This window comes from Oncorhynchus kisutch, linkage group LG3 (assembly GCF_002021735.2).
Source record: "Oncorhynchus kisutch isolate 150728-3 linkage group LG3, Okis_V2, whole genome shotgun sequence".
NCBI classification, from domain to species: domain Eukaryota; kingdom Metazoa; phylum Chordata; class Actinopteri; order Salmoniformes; family Salmonidae; genus Oncorhynchus; species Oncorhynchus kisutch.
This window is the reverse complement of record NC_034176.2, coordinates 30,129,119-30,151,717: the sequence shown is the minus strand read 5'-3', so window position 1 is coordinate 30,151,717 and position 22,599 is coordinate 30,129,119. Positions and strand designations below refer to the sequence as shown.

At 41.9% G+C, this 22,599-nt stretch overlaps 1 protein-coding gene and 1 pseudogene across 1 annotated transcript; one reads left to right on the top strand and one right to left on the bottom strand.

The window, feature by feature from the left end:
- The first annotated feature begins 2,426 nt into the window (after positions 1-2,426).
- On the top strand, positions 2,427-10,599 carry kmt5ab (lysine methyltransferase 5Ab). Its single transcript, XM_020472301.2, has 8 exons — positions 2,427-2,591; positions 3,131-3,231; positions 3,372-3,522; positions 6,585-6,783; positions 6,934-7,021; positions 7,726-7,785; positions 7,872-8,062; positions 8,497-10,599. The coding sequence occupies exons 1-8, from the start codon at positions 2,582-2,584 to the stop codon at positions 8,705-8,707; spliced, it is 1,011 nt and encodes a 336-aa protein (XP_020327890.1). The 5' UTR covers positions 2,427-2,581; the 3' UTR covers positions 8,708-10,599.
- Positions 10,063-15,393, bottom strand: LOC109872080 (RILP-like protein 2; annotated as a pseudogene).
- Between the last annotated feature and the right edge of the window lie 7,206 nt (positions 15,394-22,599).

Genomic DNA, 22,599 nt, shown 5'->3' with positions numbered 1-22,599 from the left:
ACTTTATATTGACACCCACAATGCAATATATCCTCACAATAGCAAATACATGCTTATTTGACCCCAAAAACAACTTTCTTACGATAACTATTACAAAATTCATTTAAAAAAATACACGTTTTATTAAATAATTTTTCTTTAAGCTTTTGTTATAGTGTATTGGGTTATAGTTTTAAGGCAAAATATTTTTTTTAAGTTAATGTCAAACTCAGATGACTGAATAAAAAAAATTGATGACTGACCATACACCTCCTGTAGCCTGTGCTAGTAATACGGATAACGTAACTCAAAAAAATATTACTATGCAATGTAATAAGGATATTATTACAATTAAATAAGTATTATCCTACACATATTGTCGTTACAGTAAAATGTTTAATAATGAAAAAAAAAGATCCCTGGCCTAGTCCTACTCTTACGTAATTTACGCAACATGATCATGACAATTAGTTACGAGAAGTGTGTGTGTGTGTGTGTGTGTGTGTGTGTGTGGGGGGGGGGGGGGGGGGGGGGGGGTGTAGTGTAGTGTAGTGTAACTGGGAAAGCAAGTCCCAATATACAAACGGAAACAGACGATGAGAACATATCATTTTTGAAAGTAACATTTATCGTTATCAGATGAAAATATACACTGCTCAAAAAAATAAAGGGAACACTTGAACAACACAATGTAACTCCAAGTCAATCACACTTCTGTGAAATCAAACTGTCCACTTAGGAAGCTACACTGATTGACAATAAATTTCACATGCTGCTGTGCAAATGGAATAGACAACAGGTGGAAATGATAGGCAATTAGCAAGACACCCCCAATAAAGGAGTGGTTCTGCAGGTGATAACGACAGACCACTTCTCAGTTCCTATGCTTCCTGGTTGATGTTTTGGTCACTTTTGAATGCTGGCGGTGCTTTTACTCTAGTGGTAGAATCTACAACCCACACAAGTGGCTCAGGTAGTGCAGCTCATCCAGGATGGCACATCAATGTGAGCTGTGGCAAGAAGGTTTGCTGTGTCTGTCAGCGTAGTGTCCAGAGCATGGACACTACGCTACCAGGAGACAGGCCAGTACATCAGGAGACCTGGAGGAGGCCGTAGGAGGGCAACAACCCAGCAGCAGGACCGCTACCTCCGCCTTTGTGCAGGGAGGAGCAGGAGGAGCACTGCCAGAGCCCTGCAAAATGACCTCCAGCAGGCCACAAATGTGCATGTGTCTGCTCAAACGGTCAGAAACAGACTCCATGAGGGTGGTATGAGGGCCCGACGTCCACAGGTGGGGGTTGTGCTTACAGCCCAACACCGTGCAGGACGTTTGGCATTTGCCAGAGAACACCAAGATTGGCAAATACACCACTGGCGCACTGTGCTCTTCACAGATGAAAGCAGGTTCACACTGAGCACATGTGACAGACGTGACAGTCTGGAGACGCCGTGGAGAACGTTCTGCTGCCTGCAACATCCTCCAGCATGACCGGTTTGGCGGTGGGTCAATCATGGTGTGGGGTGGCATTTCTTTGGGGGGCCGCACAGCCCTCCATGTGCTCGCCAGAGGTAGCCTGACTGCCATTAGGTACCGAGATGAGATCCTCAGACCCCTTGTGAGACCATATGCTGGTGCGGTTGGCCCTGGGTTCCTCCTAATGCAAGACAATGCTAGACGCCATGTGACCGGAGTGTGTCAGCAGTTCCTGCAAGAGGAAGGCATTGATGCTATGGACTGGCCCACCCGTTCCCCAGACCTGAATCCAATTGAGCACATCTGGGACATCATGTCTCGCTCCATCCACCAACGCCACATTGCACCACAGACTGTCTAGGAGTTGGCGGATGCTTTAGTCCAGGTCTGGGAGGAGAGCCCTCAGGAGACCATCCGCCACCTCATCAGGAGCATGCCCAGGCGTTGTAGGGAGGTCATACAGGTACGTGGAGGCCACATACTACTGAGCCTCATTTTGACTTGTTTTAAGGACATTACATCAATGTTGGATCAGCCTGTAGTGTGGATTTCCACTTTAATTTTGAGTGTGACTCCAAATCCAGGCCTCCGTGGGTTGATAAATTTGATTTCCATAATTTGTGTGATTTTGTTGTCAGCACATTCAACTATGTAAAGAAAAAAGTATTTAATAAGAATATTTCATTCATTCAGATCTAGGATGTGTTATTTTAGTGTTCCCTTTATTTTTTTGAGCAGTGTATATCAATTGACACATATTGGGGAAACAGAAACATGATGTAGCCTACTTGCTTACTGAGATTTTGAATAGATTTGCAATGCACGAATTCGTTTTTTTTTTAAATAATCACGTCAAGGGCAGACAAGTCAAAGAAACTAGATACATTTTGGCTTCTGACGTATGTTTCACGCCATGCCAATCACATGCTACCAGAGTAGTGTTTAACCAATCAGGGACGCAGTAGCTAGATTTTTAAATAGTTGTTATTGTGGGCATGGTGCGTGTGGTGACTTGGTTTCTGGTTATGTGTTTTGTTTGCCAGTGTAACGTAACGAGGAACACGCGAACATTGCAAAAACTTATAACGCAAATTCGTGCATATACTGTCTAGTTTTTGTAGAGTTGAAATGGCGAAAGGTAAGTAGCGAAACAGGGATGTTTTGAGGAAGTTAACTTTAGTCAGTTATCCAACATTACTGTATCTAGCCAAAGACGTTAAAGTTACTTAGTACAGTGGTAGCACGTTGTGTCTAAGTTGACTAAAGTAAGCTAGAGAGAGACGTTAAATGTATTTTATTTTGATAAAATTGAGAAGCTACATTTGAGATGAATATATATATATATATATATTAATTCGTAAATGTACATTTTCAAGTAACGATTTATTTGTAGTTTTTACTAAATTGCCTCAAATTACAGAGCTAGTAACAGAGCATTGTGCAGTACAAATAATATTTGATGTATGATGAAATGCGATCTGTCTTCATTTTATTAATATTTTTCTGTATGGTGGTTTTTGTATTTATGTGCTCTGCTCCGGTGCCCTACTTGTTTATTTTTATCCCCAATTTTTGGGAACTAGCTAGCTAGCTAAAATAACCCTTGGATATGCTATTGATATGGTAGGCTATATCAAAGTCAACCTAACTAACCTCCAGACACGCCTGCCTTCAAAGGGAAGAAAAAAATGCGGACCACCTACAAGAGACCCGAGGGAACCCTTCAGCCCAAACAAGTCGAAAAGGAGACAAAGGAAAATAAACCAGAATTTAATGGGGTAACTTGCTATTGTGTTGGAAATATAGCACTAATACAGGCTGGTATTGGTTATCAATACTTTTCAGGTGTTCGCTAGCTAAGTTACACCAGTGCATGTTGCATACATTCACCCATTATGAAAACATTAATGTGTTGCAGGATGCAGGTAATGGTCAGACCACTTTACCAAGTTTTTGGAGTCCCAGCAAACCCAAATCTCCTCTGTGCAACAACTCAAGTTCTCTCAGCCAAGAGGAAAATGTTCCTGAGAAATTGACTCTACAAACTGAGAAATCAAAGCAAGGGAAAGGTAACCCACCATTTGTTATTCCCATCCACCACCAATAATGACAATGGACGTCTACCATCTCATTTTCTAAACCATACAATATTGATTATTGTCTGAATAAAACCTTTAAAACCCACCAGATGTCAAATAAAATCGTCTTGGTCGCATATACGTATTTAGCAGATTTTATTGCGGGTATAGCAAAATACTTGTTTTGTGTTCCTAGCTTGAACAGTGCATTAATATTTTTTTTAAATTTTATTTCACCTTTATTTAACCAGGTAGGCTAGTTGAGAACAAGTTCTCATTTGCAACTGCGACCTGGCCAAGATAAAGCATAGCAGTGTGAACAGACAACACAGAGTTACACATTGAGTAAACAATTAACAAGTCAATAACACAGTAGGAAAAAAAAGTCTATATACATTAATACACACGTGTAAAATAAATATTATATCTAAATATTAGAACAAGCAGTGTGTATACACTACATGACCAAAAGTATGTGGACACCTGCTCATCGAACGTTTCATTCAAAAATCATGAGCCTTAAATATGGTATTTCCCCCCCCCCCTTCTGCCTGCACTATATACAAAAGTATGTGGACACCAGTTCAAATGAGTGGATTTGGACATTTCAGCCACACCTGTTGCTGACAGTTGCTGACATTGATCCTTGCAATCTGCATAGACAAATATTGGCAGTAGAATGCCTTACTGAAGAGCTCAGTGACTTTCAATGTGGCACCATCATAGATAGATAGGATGCCACCTTTCTAACAAGTCAGTCCGGTCAACTGTAAGTGCTGTTATTGTGAAGTGGAAACGTCTAGGAGCAATAGCTGCTCAGCCGCATAGTGGTAGGCCACACAAGCTCACAGAGTGGGACCACCTAGTGCTGAAGCGTGTAAAATAATCATCTGTCCTCGGTTGCAACACTCACTACTGAGTTCCAAACTAACTCTGGACACAACATCTGCACAACAACTGCTTGTCGGGAGCTTCATGAATTGGGTTTCTGTGGCCGAGCAGCCGTGCACAGCCTAAGATCACCATGAGCAATGCCAAGTGTCGGTTGGAGTGGCGTAAAGCTCGCCGCCATTGAACTCTGGAATAGTGGAAACGCATTCTCTGGAGTGATGAATCGCGCTTCACCATCTCGCAGTCCAACAGACGAATCTGGGTTTGGCTACCTGCCCCAATGCATTGTGCCAACTAAAGTTTGGTGGAGGAATAATGGTCTGGGGCTGTTTTTCAAGGTTCAGGCTAGGTATGCCCCCGTGCAGAAAGTGAGGTCCATACAGAAATGGTTTGTCGATCCGTGTGGAAGAACTTGACTGGCCTGCACAGAGCCCTGACCTCAATCCCATCAAACAACTTTGGGATGAATCGGAATGACGACTGAGCCAGGCCTAACCGCCCAACATCCGTGCCCAACCTCACTAATGCTCTTGTGGCTGAATTGAAGCAAGTCCCTGCAGCAATGTTCCAACATCTAGTGGAAAGCCTTCCCAGAAGAGGGGAGGCTGTTATTGCAGCAAAGGGGGGACCAACTCCATATTAACACTTCCTTTGGCCGCCTTTCCTTCCAGTTCTCTGCTGCCAATGACTGGAACAAATTGTAAAAATTTGTTAATGCTAAATTGTAATCATTTTGCCTCTATGGCCTATTTATTGCTGTACCTCCCTACTCTAATACATTTGCACACACTGTACATAGATTTTTTTTCTATTGTGTTATTGACTGTAGGTTTAACTCAGTTTTTTGTTGCTTTGCTTTATCTTGGCCAGGTCACAGTTGTAAAAGAGAACTTGTTCTCAACTGGCCTAACTGGTTAAATAAAGGTGAAATAAAACAATTTGAATGCCCATGATTATGGAATGAGATGTTCGAGCAGGTGTCCACACACTTCTGGTCGTGTGATGGGATGAATAGACTATAGGGCTAGAATATGTAGTATATGTACAGCAGTAGTTATAGGATGGGCCTTGACTAGAATACAGTATATACATATGAAGGGGGTAAAACAGTATGTAAACATTAAATAATGTGACCAGTGTTCCATGACTATGTACATAGGGCAACAGCCTTTATGGTGCATGGTAGTGTAACCGGGTGGTTGCTGTCTAGTGACAGAAGTTCAGGGCAGGGGCCAACTAGTGGTGACTTTAACAGTCTAATGGCCTTGAGAGAGCGAGACGCTGTTTTTCAGTGTCTTGGTTCCAGCTTTGCTGTATGTGTACTGATCTCGCCTTCTGGATTGTAGCGGGGTGAACAGGCTATGGCTCGGGTGGCTGAGGTCCTTTATCTTCTTGGCCTTCCTGTGACAGTGGGTGCTGTCGATGTCATCCTGGAGGGCAGAAGTTTGTGGGTCTATGGGCCAAGCCAAATTTCTTTAGCCTAAGGTTGAAGAGCTGCTGTTGCACCTTCACCACCACCACCCTGTCTGGGTGGACCATTTCAGATTGTCAGTGATGTGTACACTGAGGAACTTGAAGCTTTTCACCTTCTCCGCTGCTGCCAAGTCGATGGCGCCGTGCTGTCTCCTGAAGTCCACGATCAGCTGTTTTGTTGAGGGAGAGGTTATTTTCATGGCACCACTCTGCCAGGGACTTTACCGTTGTCATTGGTAATTAGGCTTTCCACTGTTGTGTCGTCTGCAAACTTGATTGAGTTGGAGATGTCATGCGTGGCCATGCAGTCATGGGTGTACAGGAGGGGGTGGAGTATGCACCCTTGTGGGGCCCCCCTGTTGAGGATCAGCGTAGTGGTGCTGTTGCCTACCTTTACCACCTGAGGGGCAGCCCATCAGGAAGTCCAGGACCCAGTTGCACAGGGCGGAGTTCATACCCAGGACCTCGAGCCATGCAACAATTGCGCTCCATATGTTTTGGTTACCTCTAAATTATTTGTTAGTCAGGAGATTGGCGTTAAGTGACCTTCAGAATAATTTCCTGTGTGTGAATAGCAGCAGTGTCCACTGATCAATGTCTTATGACACACTGTTTATTTAGGCAGTATGTTTTGCTTATGCAACCAGGTCTGATGTACATTGTGCTTCATTCCAAACTATTCTATTCAGTGAGACAGAATCAAGTTAACTCTCAAGCTGGTGTGTCTCGGCAAGCGGAGAATAAAGTGAGGACCTGCTTGGCTCCTCGAACCAGAGAAACAACTGCCTTGAAGGTCGAGGAGGATCCTAAATCGCACCCCAACCCAGGGCTTGCGCCAGATGTCCCCATGCCCAAATCTAAGGGGGGGGCTAGTCAAAAAGTCAAAAAGTAAGTAATGCTGACACGTCAATAAAACATTTGTTTAAATGGAGAACAGTATTTGTTGGTCAGGCCAGCGCTTCATGACCAGATCATCTGACCATTGGCGCATGCATACGCTTTTTTCAGAATGGAATAATGTATTCTCTTTTCATCCAGAGCACAAGGCAGTGCTGCCCAAAACAGGAAGGTCACAGATTATTATCCGATTAGACGGAGTTCCAGAAAAAGCAAAGCTGAATTGAAGGTCAGTATATAATGCCAAAGGGAGTTGTGCTTCAGGATCAACTATACCCCCCCCCCCCCTCAGAACAGGACATCCATTCATCTAGTGTGGTGTTTTTTTAATTTTTTAAATAATGTAATTCTCAGGTCAAGATTTAAGCAAATGCTCTCAATTCTAGTAGTAGCAGCTTGAACTAGTTAATGTTGAAGAACATGGTTATGAATAAGTAGCCTAGGCTACATCTAATAGCTGTATTACATACATGAACTCAGACCTGGCTGATCAGGTATTGTCTTCTGTGGAATTCATAATTGTTGGCCAGGTGTTTAAATGTTTTCTCCTTATTGTAAACCCTCCAATTTGAACTTGGGAGAGCATCATTTAGAACGGCTGAAGCTTAGACTACTTGTGTGTTCACTCAAGTGTTAAACTTCAAGAACATTGATCCTTCCTTTACAATCAAAGCATAGTATGCCTGTAAATGTAACCTTTATTTAACTAGGGACTGTAGTGACACCCCTTGCACTGAGATAGTGTCTTGAACCGCTGCACCACTCGGGAGCAACACAATGCGCTGCTTTTAAAATGGACAAATCTTTCTTTAGGGTCTAATTTGAGTAAATTCAAACTACAGAGTCATGTTTTTAATTATCTGTATTGTTTGACAGCCTTAATATTTATTGAGTCACTTTAATGACTCATTAAAAACCACACTCTGCCAACAGAACGAAGAACACCGACAGCTTGATGACCTGATAAAACATGGAGTTGAAGAAGGACTGCAGGTTGGTTTTGAAATGAAAGTCATATTTTACTGACCCTGATCATCTGAACCTGGAATTTGATTTTTACCTACTTAAACCCCAATTAGGTAAAAAATATAGAGGGGAAGGGAAGAGGAGTGTTTGCTGTCAGATGTTTCAAGAAGGGTCAGTTTGTAATTGAGTATCATGGTGACTTGTTGCATCTGACTGATGCCAAGAAGAGAGAGGCTCTGTATGCCCAAGACCCTGGGACTGGCTGCTACATGTACTATTTTCACTATCTCAGCAAAACCTACTGGTAAGTAATTTACACAAACTTAATTTTCAGTTTATATTAAGTAACCCTGACATGCACAGAGTACACCAAACATTAGAAACACCTTCCTAATATTGAGTTGCACACACACAAATGGTGTGCCTGGCACCCTACCCCATTCAAAGGCACCTAAATCTTGTCTTGCCCATTCACCCTCCGAATGGCTTTCGTACACAATCCATGTCTCAAGGCTTAAAAATCATTCTTCAACCGGTCTCCTCCCTGTCTACACAGAGTTTTTTTTATATTTTTTTATTATAGTGATTTTTGAAATAGATTTAACAAGTGACCTCAATAAGGGACCATGGTTTTCACCTGGTGTCATAGAAAGAGCAGGTGTTAATGTTTTTGTATACTCAGTGTATGTATTGTCAGCTAGCTCGTGGATGTTTTCAAATCTTTCATTTCCTCTACAGTGTTGATGCTACAAAAGAATCAACTCGCCTGGGAAGGCTGCTAAACCACAGTAAAAATGGCAACTGCCAGACCAAGCTCCATGACATGGATGGAATACCTCATCTCATACTGGTGGCTTCAAGGGACATTGAGGCTGAGGAAGAGCTGGTTTATGACTACGGTGACCGTAGCAAGGAATCAATATGTGCTCACCCATGGCTCAAATACTGATGTTCCACCAGAGTATTCTCTCAAGAGAATGACTAGGTGCATTCATTTATTCAAAAAGAGAACCTGTTCTCTTTTTGTTTTTTAAAAATCCATTCCATTGGCCCTAAGGTGCAAACTGCTTTCCGGTGAGACAAATTCAGTGTGCCTGTTTGGGCAAAACGGTGGCAGTATGAACAAGGTGGAACACAACCTTTTTAAGATGGCACATGGGTTAAATTTGTTTTTAAAACTATCAATTTATTGCTGGATTTGGATGGAGTTTTTATACATATTAAGGCCAGTGTGTCCATGATGTGTGAAATATATTTAACATACTAGCTATTGTTTTTAGGTTGCTTTTATATAAGTGATTAATTTATCAAGCTATGTATGGTTCTAGTTGATGCAACAATATGTTGCATAGGAGCGTCAATGCTCTCCTGGCTTCGGGGAGGACAGCTTATACTTGATTTGAAAATGTAGCTTTTGTTGCAATGGGTGAAACATCCGAATGAATTTTGAATTAAATGTAAGTTGCTCTTTTTGAACAAATGAACTGTGTACATAGACAAATCTTTTCATAAATCTGGCTAGCATGGAAGCTCATTTTGCAAAGCATAGAAAGGCAAGCTTATTAATATTCAGACGTGTAACAGTCCACCATCCTTGTATGAGTATTTCACAACGTGCAACAGATTAAATATATTTGGTGTGATTTTATAACAGTAATATTTCAAATTGCTTTCTTTACAGCTGCTCTATTGTTTGAGGTCAAATGGTAGTTCAAAAGCCCTTTGCGCTAGTTTAAAAGTTAAGTTCAATCACTCAGTAAATAGCAAAGAAAATGTCATTTAAAAAATTCAGGGTGCATTAAAAAAATTCAGGGTGAACAATTTAGTCAACTCTTTATATAGGCTCCTGTGTAGTGCCCCCCCCCCCCCCCCAGCCTAAATTTGTAATGTCAGAAACTCTACATGGTGTCAGGCGTTACACAGGGGTGCTGGCACATTGACTCCAATGCTTACCACAGTTGTCAAGTTTGCTGGATGTCCTTTAGGTGGTGGACCATTCTTGATATACATGAGAAATTGAGTGTGGGGGGGAAACTAGCAGCGTTGCAATTCTTTGACACAAACCGGTGCGCCTGGCACCTAATACCATACACTGTTCAACGGTACTGGTCTTGCCCAGTCACTCTGAATGGTACACATGCAAAATCCATGTCTCAGGGCTTAAAAATCCTTTAACCTGTCTCCTCCCCTTAATCTACACTGATTAAGTGGATTTAACAAGTGACACTTAAGGGATCATAGCTTTCACCTAGTCAGTCTTGTGGTAAGAGCAGGTGTTAATGTTTTGTATACTCAGTGTACATAAAAAGAAAATCCTATTTGCTAAAACATTCCAATGGCAGTAGAGTGCTCATGTAGTCTTGGAGGTCCTGTCTCTACTGGGGCTACTGTTGTAACCCCCAACTTGAATGTTGGTCTTTGCAAGGTTCCATCTGTCCATCCAGAGTTTGAACCAAGTAGTGATTAATGTTCAACCAAAAAGGAATCTTCTGTTACAGCTCATTTTTGTACAAAGTTCAAGGAAACATGAGTTTATCGTGCATCTACCATGTTATTCTACCTAAAGTGCAGAAATAGGAATTTTCCCTTAACTATTAATGACATGACACATCTATAAAAACACAATGCTGAGATACTTTTAAAAGGCTTAATTATTCTAGAGTTTCAAATGCCATTCTGTTCAAGTTAAATTATCCTAGTACAAAGGAAGCATAGGAAAAACGTGTGCATAAAAATGTTTGGTTTATCGTTGGTGTTAATGCTTTAGGTCTTTCTCACACCGGTTGTCCTCATTTCCGCCTGAATGAAAACCTACAAATAAAGACATTAGTTCAGAATGCATTTGAGAAAGCTTGCTCTGCATTGAGTTTTTGCCAACACAATTTCGGTCCCTAGAAGTTACTGGTCTTTACAAAGGAGGTGAAGGGGGAGTGCAGACCATAACAATGCTGACCACAACAGCCAAGCTGGCCTCGAAGTGGTCAGCAACAGTTACATCTGCTTTCTCTCTTCATTCAATCACACAGCATCAGCACAAACAGCCCGCCGGTCACAAGCAGGTCATAAGGCAGAGATGGACTGTGAAAACAAACTACCCCTGGTTGTCCACCCTGTGATACCATGATGAATGTCTCTGAAATACTTCGTTTTTTTTCAGTGTAAATCAACCTCTTCAAACTACATGCTTTTCACACACTTCACTATGGATGTTAAATAGTTATGCAAAGTTCATTTGTGAAAAAAGCTCATTGCTTACAGCTTTCTGATGGTATTTTCCTCTTTTGGTTCCTCTTCTTTAGTCTCATCTGTTGTGTTAGGAAGCGAAGGGGATGGAAATTCCAGGTCAGCCTTTACCATGGCATGCTTGCCCTGTGAGTGCATCCCACTGCAAGTACAGAGCACTTCATTAAAAGCTAATTTAGGGAATTTGTCTAACTGCCTAAACTTCTCCGAATTAGTGTTGGACTGTCTCAAAGTGCCCCTCCCCTGAGGAATACAGCAAATCTACTGACAGTAATTACATTCTCTCAGTGAACATACACTGAACAAAAATAAATGCAACATGTAAAGTGCTGAAATAAAAGATCCCAGAAATGTTCCGCACGCACTAAAAGCTTATTTCTCTCAATTTGTTTAAATCCCTATTAGTGAGCATTTCTCCTTTGCCAAGATAATCCATCCACCTGCCAAGTGTGGCATATCAAGAAGCTGATTAGACAGCATGATCATTACACAGGTGCACCTTGTGTTGGGAACAAAAGGCTGCTCTAAAATGTGCAGTTTTGTTACACAACACAGTGCCACAAGTGTCTCAAGTTGAGGGAGCATGCAAATGGCATGCTGATTGCAGGAATGTCCATCAGAGCTGTTGCCAGAGAATTGAATGTTAATTTCGCTACCATAAGCCGCCTTCAATGTTGTTTTAGAGAATTTGTCAGAGAGTCCAACCGGCCTCACAACTGCAGCCCAAATGTAACCACGCCAGCCCAGGACCTCCACATCTGGCTTCTTCACCTGCAGGAATGTCTGAGACCAGCCACCCGGACAGCTGACAACTGGGTTTGTACAACCAAAGCATTTCTGCACAAACTGTCAAATCGTCTCAAGGATGCTCATCTGCGTGCTCGTCGTCCTCACCAGTGTCTTGACCTGACTGCGGTTCACAGTCATAACCGACTTCAGTGGGCAAATGCTCACCTTCGATGGCCACTGGCATGCTGGAGAAGTGTACTTTTTACGGATTAATCCCGGTTTCAACTGTACCGGGCAGGTGGCAGACAGCATGTATGGCGTCATGTGGGCGAGTGGTTTGCTGATGTCTACGTTGTGAACAGACTGCCCCATGGTGTCAATGGGGTTATGGTATTGGCAGGCATAAACTACGGACAATGAACACAATTGCATTTTATTGATGGCAATTTGAATGCACAGAAATACCGTGATGAGATCCTGAGACCCATTGTCGTGCCTTTCATCCGCCGCAATCACCTCACATGTTTCAGTATGATGATGCATCGCCCCATGTCACGCAGAACCGTACACAATTTCTAGAAGCTGAAAATGTCCCGGTTCTTCCATGGCCTGCATACTCACCAGACATGTCACGGATTGAGCATGTTTGTGATTCTTTGTATCGACGTGTACGACAGCGTTTTCCAGTTCCCTCCAAAATCCAGCAACTTCACACAGCCATTGAAGAGGAGTGGGGCCTAAATAATTTAATTCAATTGACTGATTTCCTTAAATGAACTGTAACTAAGTAAAATCTTGAAATTGTTGCATATTGCATTTTTTTGTTCAGTGTAAATTCGGGAAGCCTAATCGATTAAGATACCACAAACATTTACGGGTTCACAACTTTTTACCTTTTCATATATCTGCATACCTTTCTGTCATGTCAACCATCTGCTTGTCTTCATAAACGTTCACTCACGTAGCCTATTATGGGGTAGCAAATCTAGTCCAGTTTCTAGACCAGGGATGAGCGACTGATGGTGGTAGGGGCCACAGAAAATCTGAATGTATCAGTGGGCCGCAGTGGCTCACAGGTCTGAGTACCCACACGTGCGGTCAGAACCGGCCCTAGCCTTTTGGGGGCCTTAAGTGAAATTTAGTTTTGGGGTCTCCCCTCCAGAGAGAGCAAAACAGTTTAGCGGCCTTCCTCTCCACAGTGTTTTAAAGTTCATTTCCTGCAAATCTATTTAGCAATTTTATAACTCATTCCATGCAATTCTATACATTTGGCTCAGGGAGATCGTTCAAGATTGACTTCGAAATTGGATGTCTTTCCATGTCCTGAGGACATCGGGAACTTCCATTACCTTAACCATTCGTGAATGAGTGCATAAACTTAACTTCAAAAGTTGACCTTTGGAGATATGGAATGATACAGAGCAGCAGCTTCGAAATTTGATGTTTGGAGAAATGGAACGATGCAGAGCAGCAGGAGCAACCCAGGGTGTCAAAAACACTTTAAAATCTGACGTTTGGAGAAACGTGAGATTGTGAGTGCTTGTTAATTTTGCCATAGGGTGGAGAGAAATGTTTGCAGTTTTTAATATGATATCTGAGTGAGTGACTAACAAAGTCAATGGGGGGCCCCCCAGTAAGTAATTCGACCATGATTACTACAAGTTTGAATAGCTGGCAGCTAGACTAACTTATCAATCTAAAAAATGTTAGCTAACATGGGCTAATTGAGTGACGGTCAGCAGGAAAACTGCTGATGCACAACCAAATTTCTAAATTGCACCTTGTGTATTCTACTATTCTAACTCTCAACAGTAAGTTGAGAACCTGACTGAGTAAATTTGTTTGTCTTGTTAAATTGATCCGCGGCTCTACAAAAGCTGCCAGTTGCCCATCCCTGTTCTAGACAGACATACAAAGTAAATTGAAAGCAGGTGAGGGGTTCTGGCGGTTCTGTTATGGCTGTGTGGGGCATTTCCCTGAAAGGTCCAATAAACCCCTTAGAGAGCAAGGTAAAAGCCAATAAATACACAGCCCTTCTGAGTGATCACCTTCAACCTATGGTGAACTATTTCTATCCTGATGGGAGTGTTCTCTTCCAATGACAATGACCCCATCCACAGGGCAAAGTTGTCACTGAATGGTTTTATGAAAGTTCTAACTGTGTAAGCCATATGCCATGGCCTTCTCAGTCACCAACTCAATATACTTTGTATCCCTCATTTACTCAAGTGTTTCCTTTATTTTGGAAACTGTATATCTGTCTAGAAGCTGGGCTAGATTATCAAGTATGCTTGGGTTTGTTACGAGGATGGCAGATGGGTGTAATCCCATGACTCTGGATCAGAAAGTAGGCTATGTGAGTGAAAGTTTATGAAGACAAAAGCTGTGGAATTATTAGACTTTCTTATATAAAAAGGTGGGTGAAATGTTTGCTTCAGTATACATTTCCCGAGCACTAAAGACTCCGGCATTTTCTGCTTGGTTTAGGCTATAGAGTAAGGCCTTGAAAGAAAAAAAATGGTTTCTGACAATTATGCCTATAGTAAAAGGCTTGCTTTGTTGGGTGATGTATTTTGAAAAAAATCTATCACACAAAATGTATATGTTGTATCTCACAATTGATTGTGCTTTGGTATGTTCACTGTAACAGAACGTTTTTTCCCCCTATATATTTGCTGTATTCCACAAAGTTACATCTAACTTGGATCTAGCCCTACCTCACTCTCCCTGAGTGAGGTACACACTTTGACAGCCAGTCCAACACTTAAGTCATAGGTTTAGGCACTTCATAGACATGTGTCTATGAAGGGGGGGACTGGTCAGGCCTGGCTCTGTATTCTACCTCTTGTAGAGCTGCAACTCTTCCTGGGCCACCAATAGCTGTGCCTTGAGCTGGTTCCTCTCCTGAAGCACCTCCTTCAGCTCCTGCATTGTGAAGCGTGGTCTGTTGGGATCTTTCATGTCTACCACCAGTTTGTTTGGTCCTAGTGTTTGCTGAGAGAAGATATTGATTAAAGGGATAAACTCATAACAAAAAGGAGTCCACACAACTGTGTTGCAAAGTAGAGTGTATAGCAACCCAGTGAAACGTAAGACAACCTTTACATACCCTGACAGAACCTAGTCCAGGTAGACATGACCACGTTATGGGAAATTAAATGTATCGATTCTGTCCACAACTGTTAAAGATTCCTGGTCTGAAAACATCAAACTCACCTCTTCCTGACCGACAGAACTTTCTCTCACGATTCTATCCAGTTCACTTTTCAAGTTGTCTCGTTCCATTTTCAACTCCTCCAGCGATAGGTTGTGCTTATTCACTAACGTTTCAAACATCTCCAAAACACGCACAATTTTGAATTGCAAATCTGAGACTTCCTCACCTGTACTAATTATTTTCAACAAATCTCTGCCAATGACGTATGAAATGTCATAAACATCTTCCACTGTCAGCTCAAATGCGTTCTTCTCGAACGCAGAAACGGGTGAGGACTTGGATTCGTTCAACTCTTCCATTTCTCGTGTTCCAAAAACGCACCGAATTGAGTTGAAAGAAACACGAGTTTGTTTTCTCAACCGGTGGGACCGATTTCTCAAATCCACCGTTATGACATTTAACATAGAATTAACGTATGAACTGTAATACATGTAGTTCCATGCGAGCTACAGTAGCCACTTCAAGTTAGTAACTGAATGGACCATCCTCTTTGAACATGTTTAATGGTTGACCACAGTATAGTGACATACAAATAAGCCAATAGCGATAGCCTGTTCCGCCACTTGTAACAAGAGAGCAAAGTTTCCATGGCGACCGTGAAGCCATGCGCATAATCGGGTAAACAGCACGTGATGTTTCCCCGTTATTTTCAACTTTGTACTTGGAATTTAAATGTCTGAAGTTAGATTGACATTCCGTCAATCAGGGGGCCTTGTGGCCATCAGAAAGCTTTCAGGATCCCTGAAAAAGTAGCGATAAAACCATCAGAATTAACAAGGCAAACAAATATGCTAGAACTGACAGGCATTAAAACATTGTGAAATTTTATGTTTGAGTGTCCAACAATTGAGCAAACACTGAGAACAGGTCGAAAACAATATCTATTGGAAAAAATAGCCTGTGATCATAGTCACATCACATTAAAAACACTGTGCCATTTTATATGTTTGAGTGTGGAAAATTGAGCAAACATTGAAAACTGTGTTGAAAACCATATCTATTGAAAAAATTGCTTCTGATCATATTCACATCACAGGTAGTCAACAATATGCCAGCTTGTAATACAGTCTACTTACTGCTAGTATAAAGCACCATATCTGTACAACAAAACATTTATTGAAAAGGCACAGGATATCTCAGATAGCACATTCTTCTCTCCAGAATGAATCTCTCATTGTCCCATCAGGACAACTTTGTCCTGACAATCGCACTTGGCATAATGCTCTTTATGACTTTCTTCATAGGTTCATCTTACTCACTTTAGGCCTCAAAACACCAAGCTCTCCTGTCAAACTACGCCCTGAATATGAGTCATCTGACTATCCCAGCCTGAGCACATATTTTTGGAACTGTATTCAACCAGTACTCCAATAATTCACCCTCTGGCGCTCCCCTACACCCTCTGGTGGTAACTGGCTGTTGGACATTCCCATGACAATTGTTGGTGGAAGGACTCCCATGACAATTGTTGGTGCACGGACCACAAGCCCATTCCTGTACTGTTTGTACTTGGAGACCACCAGCATGGGACATTATAGGTCCCAGCTAATGGATGCTTCAGTGCCTCCTGAGCATGCTTCATGTGCAAATAATCTCCTCTCTTCCACATATCTGGCACCTCTGGTTGCCTCATGTCTCCGGAGAAGATGCTTATCCTGGAGAGGTGCAATGAGAGAAATTAAAAACTCAGGTTACACCCTGACAATAAATGTCCTAGCCATGCCAATACTACTACTGAGATCAATAGCAATACTTTGGTTACACTTAAGATTGTTCATGAAGTGAGAACAATGAGTTCTCCAGGGAGGACATCATGCATGTGGATTTGTGGCTTGTGGCACATGTGGCCTTCTAAAATGAATGGAAGATGGAGGTAGTAATAGTGAGATGCTTGATTAGTATATTGGCAAAGGAGGTGAAAGTATTAATGATCATGGCATTTATTATGATGAGCTGATTAAAGATCTGAATTAAGATCTACACATTATCAGCCAATAAGAATACTCCCACCACACATCATGCAAAAACATGATCACAAGGAAGTATTGCATTTCAGATTACATGTGGTACTGTGCTTTGGTACAGTGGAGGTGCTTGGCTCAAGAACAATGACATCAAAAAATGAGAGAAAATACAATTAAAGTTCATACAAAGGACATAATATTCTGATTGGCTCTAACATTGGATCGTCTGCAATCAACCCTGCTGCTACCATCGGCATTACTGCAGTGAATATCCTGTCCAAAGAAGCACAGACGGGGACATAAGTGAAATGACTATTGAGAGTTGTGGTGTAATGTGACTTCTTTTCAGCACTCAGGTTGGCGAGGTAGGCGAGCCAGACCAAGACGAAGTAAGCTACTCAAATAATCATTATCATCCATCACAATTTGTTTGTGGAGTGAGGTAATTTGTCTCCCCTTCATGAACTTTACAATAATGTTTTATTTACATTCATGAAATGATTATGATAGTTGAAAAATGTCATGTCACAGAAGGGTGCTGAAACGTCATCCCTTCGTCCTGCTACAGGTTCACCCCAAAAAGCATTGTGGAAACCAAGTTTGTTTTATTGGTCAGTAACCACGTTTCCATCCACAGTTTTTTTGCGAGTAGTCATAAAATACAACGACAACTGTGATGAAAACAGGAAGTACAATTTTATAAATGCACACACAAAATACAGTGCCTTGCGAAAGTATTCGCCCCCCTTGAACTTTGTGACCTTTTGCCACATTTCAGGCTTCAAACATAAAGATATAAAACTGTATTTTTTTGTGAAGAATCAACAACAAGTGGGACACAATCATGAAGTGGAATGACATTTATTGGATATTTCAAACTTTTTTAACAAATCAAAAATGGAACATTTGGGCGTGATGCTAGTTTGATGCTATTTTCCAATAAATATCGAGGGTCTTATTCTGGTGACATGATTGTTGCACGACTGCCGTTTGGAAAATACAAATATTATCCATAATAATCTCATCATGTAGAATAGCCTACCCGCACTGTATCTGCAAACTGTTGGTTAGAGCTCATGTGCCAAGACCAGAGTAGACATGTGCTATTTAACACAATAGCTACAAAACTATTGGTAGAGTGGGCCAGTGGGCCTCAAGGTTTTGGGTGGCACATTAAAAGCACAGGCAGCTGCCTTAAAACCCTGCTCATTTTCAATAGCATTCAGAATATAACGAAGTGCATATTCACCATAGCCATGTACCATGTTTTGTGCTGCTACCATGTTGTGTTGCTACTATGCTGTGTTGCCATGTGATGCTGCCTTGCTATGTTGTTTTAGGTCTCTCTTTATGTAGTGTTGTGTTGCCTCTCGTCATGATGTGTGTTTTGTCCTATATTTATATTTTATTTGTTTATTTTTAATCCCAGCCCCCTACCCGCAGGAGGCCTTTTGCCTTTTGGTAGGCCTTCATTGTAAATAAGAATTTGTTATTAACTGAATTGCCTAGTTAAATAAAGGTAAAATAAAAATAGCCACCATAATCATATAATTTCTTGTAAACTCTCATCTAAAAATGAAATCTATTTTAGTAATCAAATAAAATTGTATTGGTCACATACACATGGTTAGCATGCAGTAATATGCAGTAATCTAACAATTTCACAACAACTACCTTATACACACAAGTGTAAGGAATGAATAAGATTATGTACATATAAATATATGGATGAGCGATGGCCGAACGGCATAGGCAAGATGCAGTAGATGGTATAGAGAACAGTATATACATATGAGATGAGTAATGTAAAGTATGTAAACATGATATAAAGTGGCATTGTTTAAAGTGACTAGTGATACATTTATTACATCCCATTTTTTATTATTAAAGTGGCTAGATATTTGAATCAGTATGTTGGCAGCAGTCACTCAATGTTAGTGATGGCTGTTTAACAGTCTGATGGCCAATGGTGGAGAATGGTTGAGAATTGACCCCTAATCTAACTCTAACCCTAACCTAACCCTACACCCTTCTGACCCTAACCTAACCCTATTCTAATCCTAACCGCTATTCTAACCCTAACCCGTATTCTTATCCTAACCCAGCCCCCCATTCTAACTCTGACCCCTAATCCTAATACTAGCCCTGCTAACTGGGGGCTAGTAAGCTATGCTAGCAGACATTAGCTAATGCTAAATAGCTGGCTAGCATTTATTTAACTTCATACTTTCTGTTAGTGAGGATAGTACCCTAATGCCCGGGAAGCCGGTGTTTGGAGGATATATTGTCAGGGGTGTTGTGGCAGGCCAGCAAACTGTGCCAATATATCCTCCAAACACCGGCTTCAAGGGTATTGTAACTTTTATACAATGGGTTACCAACATATTCAAATAATGATTTACATATTTTCATTAAAAATGTTATTATGATGAATTTATTCATACTATTTCATCCTTCCACAAGATATAGTCCCGACACAAATCTAGGGTTGCTACCCAAGCCAGCTGGTTAGTTCTATCGGTTTGGTTGCCAGAGACACGACCCAGTCGTTCAGTCTTTTTATTCTGTATCTATGGATGTTTCCCAGTCGTTCATTCTAAATATTTTCTTACTGGCTGGTAAAGTTTTTATCCCTTGCTTGCTAGCTAGCCAACTATGGCTAACTTAAAGTCACGTCAAACAGCAGCTGTATTTGCATTTGTTTACGCAGTTTTCTAGTGACATTTATTTGGATGCATCTATTAACAATGAGCTAATGAGGTGCAATTTTGCCTGGCATCGAAAATGTGCTCTCTCGTCAGGGCACTGTTGTTCAGAGGAGCTAGCCAACAACAACACAACTAACACAATCACTTAAAAACATTTTTTCCCCCAACTTTATTTAACCAGGTAGGCCAGTTGAGAACAAGTTCTCACTTACAACTGTGACCTGGCCAAGATAAAGCAAAGCAGTGCGACAATAAACAACAACACAGAGTTACATGTGGGATAAACAAAAGTACAGTCAATAGCACAATAGAAAAATCTATATACAATGTTTGCAAATGGAGTAAGGAGGTAAGGCAATAAATAAACTGTAGTAGCGAAGTAATTACAATTTAGGAAATGAACACTGGAGTGATAGATGTGCAGATTATGATGTGCAAGTAGAAATACTGGTGTGCAAAAGAGGGGGGAAAAGTAAATAAAAACAATATGGGAATGAGGTAGGTAGTTGGCTGGGATATTTACAGATGGGCTATGTACAGCTGCAGCGATCGGTAAGCTGCTCAGATAGCTGATGCTTAAAGTTAGTGAGGGAGATATAAGTCTCCAACTTCAGCGATTTTTGCAATTCGTTCCAGGCATTGGCAGCAGAGAACTGGAAGGAAAGGCGGCCAAATGAGGTGTTGACTTTAGGGATGACCAGTGAGATATACCTGCTGGTGCGCGTGCTATGGGTGGGTGTTGTTATGGTGACCAGTGAGCTGAGATAAGGCGGAGCTTTACCTAGCAAAGACTTATAGATGACCTGGAGCCATTGGGTCTGGCGACGAATATGTAGCGAGGGCCAGCCGACGAGAGCATAAGGGTCGCAGTGGTGGGTGGTATATGGGGCTTTGGTGACAAAACGCATGGCATTGTGATAGACTGCATCCAGTTTGCTGAGTAGAGTGTTGGAGGCTATTTTGTAAATGACATCGCCGAAGTCGAGGATCGGTAGGATAGTCAGTTTTACTATGGTATGTTTGGCAGCATGAGTGAAGGTGGCTTTGTTGCGAAATAGGAAGCCGATTCTAGATGTAATTTTGGATTGGAGATGCTTAATATGAGTCTGGAAGGAGAGTTTACAGTCTAGCCAGACACATAGGTATTTGTAGTTGTTCACATATTCTCAGTTAGAACCGTCCAGAGTAGTGATGATAGTCGGGCAGGCGGGTGAGGGCAGTGATCGGTTGAAGAGCATGCATTTAGTTTTACTAGCGTTTAAGAGCAGTTGAAGGCCACGGGAGGAGTGTTGTATGGCATTGAAGCTCGTTTGGAGGTTTGTTAACACAGTGTCCAAAGAAGGGCCAGATGTATACAGAATGGTGTCATCTGCGTAGATGTGGAACAAGGAATCACCCGCAGCAAGAGCGACATCATTGATATATACAGAGCAAAGAGTCAGCCCGAGGCTTGAACCCTGTGGTACCCACATAGAGACTGCCAGAGGTCCGAACAACAGGCCCTCAGATTTGACACACTGAACTCTGTCTGAACCAGGCGAGGCAGTCATTTGAGAAACCAAGGCTGTTGAGTCTGCCGATAAGAATACGGTGATTGACAGAGTTGAAAGCCTTGGCCATGTCGATCAAGACGGCTGTACAGTATTGTCTTTTATCGATGGCGTTTATGATATCGTTTAGTACATTGAACGTGGCTGAGGTGCACCCGTGACCAGCTCGGAAACTGGATTGCACAGCGGAGTGGGGAACGGTGGAATTCAAAATGGTCAGTGATCTGTTTGTTAACTTAGCTTTCGAAGACATTGGAAAGGCAGGGCAGGATGGATATAGGTCTGTAACAGTTTGGGTCTAGAGTGTCACCCCCTTTGAAGAGGGGGATGACCGCGGCAGCTTTCCAATCTTTAGGAATCTCGGACGATACAAAAGAGAGGTTGAACAGACTAATAATAGGTGTTGCAACAACGGCGGCAGATAATTTTAGAAAGAGAGGGTCCAGATTGTCTAGCCCAGCTGATTTGTACGGGTCCATGTTTTGCAGCTCTTTCAAAACATCTGATATCTGGATTTGGGGGAAGGAGAAGCTGGGGAGGCTTGGGCAAGTAGCTGCAGGGGGTGTGGAGCTGTTGGCCGGGGTTGGGGTAGCCAGGAGGGGTAGCCAGGAGGAAAGCATGGCCAGCCGTAGAGAAATGCTTACTGAAATTCTCGATTATCGTGGATTTATCGGTGGTGACAGTGTTTCCTAGCCTCAGTGCAGTGGGCAGCTGGGAGGAGGTGCTCTTATTCTCCATGGACTTTGCAGTATCCCAAAACCTTTTGGAGTTAGAGCTACAGGATGCAAATTTCTGTTTGAAAAAGTTAGCCTTTGCTGTCCTAGCTGACTGACTCCAATGGCATTTGACCTTTTTTCAGTTGACATTTCTTTGCATATATCCATAAAAATGATGCCGGTTGATTCATGGTTTCGACTGGCTGAGAAAAGCTGCCTGTCTGTCTTGTCCAGACCAACACATTCATTACTATGGGACAGCTGGAGATCGAATTTCAAAATTGAAACTGTGTTGCAAATGTCAGACAGTCTAAAAGAAATGTGAGATAATGTCTAGATACTTTTTATAGTGGAGATCAAGTTTATAAAGAAGCTAGGAGCGCCGCTTCTGGGTGAGCATTTTCTTCTTTGCTTATGCCCTTATATAGTTGGTTGAGAGCAAACTTAAATCAGTTTTACCAATTTTTTTACCAGCATGTCACATGTGCAACCAGGGGGGGGGGGATCCTAGACCATTAATGTCCCCGGCCACTAGGAGCGCAGCTTCTGTTTGAGCAATTTCTTCTTTGCTTATGGCCTTATAGAGTTGGTTGAGTGCGGTCTTAGTGCCAGCTTTGCTTTGTGGTGGTAATTAGACGGCTATGAATAATACAGATGAGAACTCTCTTGGTAGATAGTGTGGTCGACAGCTTATCATAAGGTACTCTACCTCAG

Bases quoted from the DNA above. Each gene is read 5' to 3' on its own strand.
- kmt5ab (XM_020472301.2), top strand. The intron at 3,523-6,584 runs GTAACCCACCAT...TATTCTATTCAG, and splicing joins GAAATCAAAGCAAGGGAAAG to TGAGACAGAATCAAGTTAAC. The intron at 7,786-7,871 runs GTTGGTTTTGAA...AACCCCAATTAG, and splicing joins GAGTTGAAGAAGGACTGCAG to GTAAAAAATATAGAGGGGAA.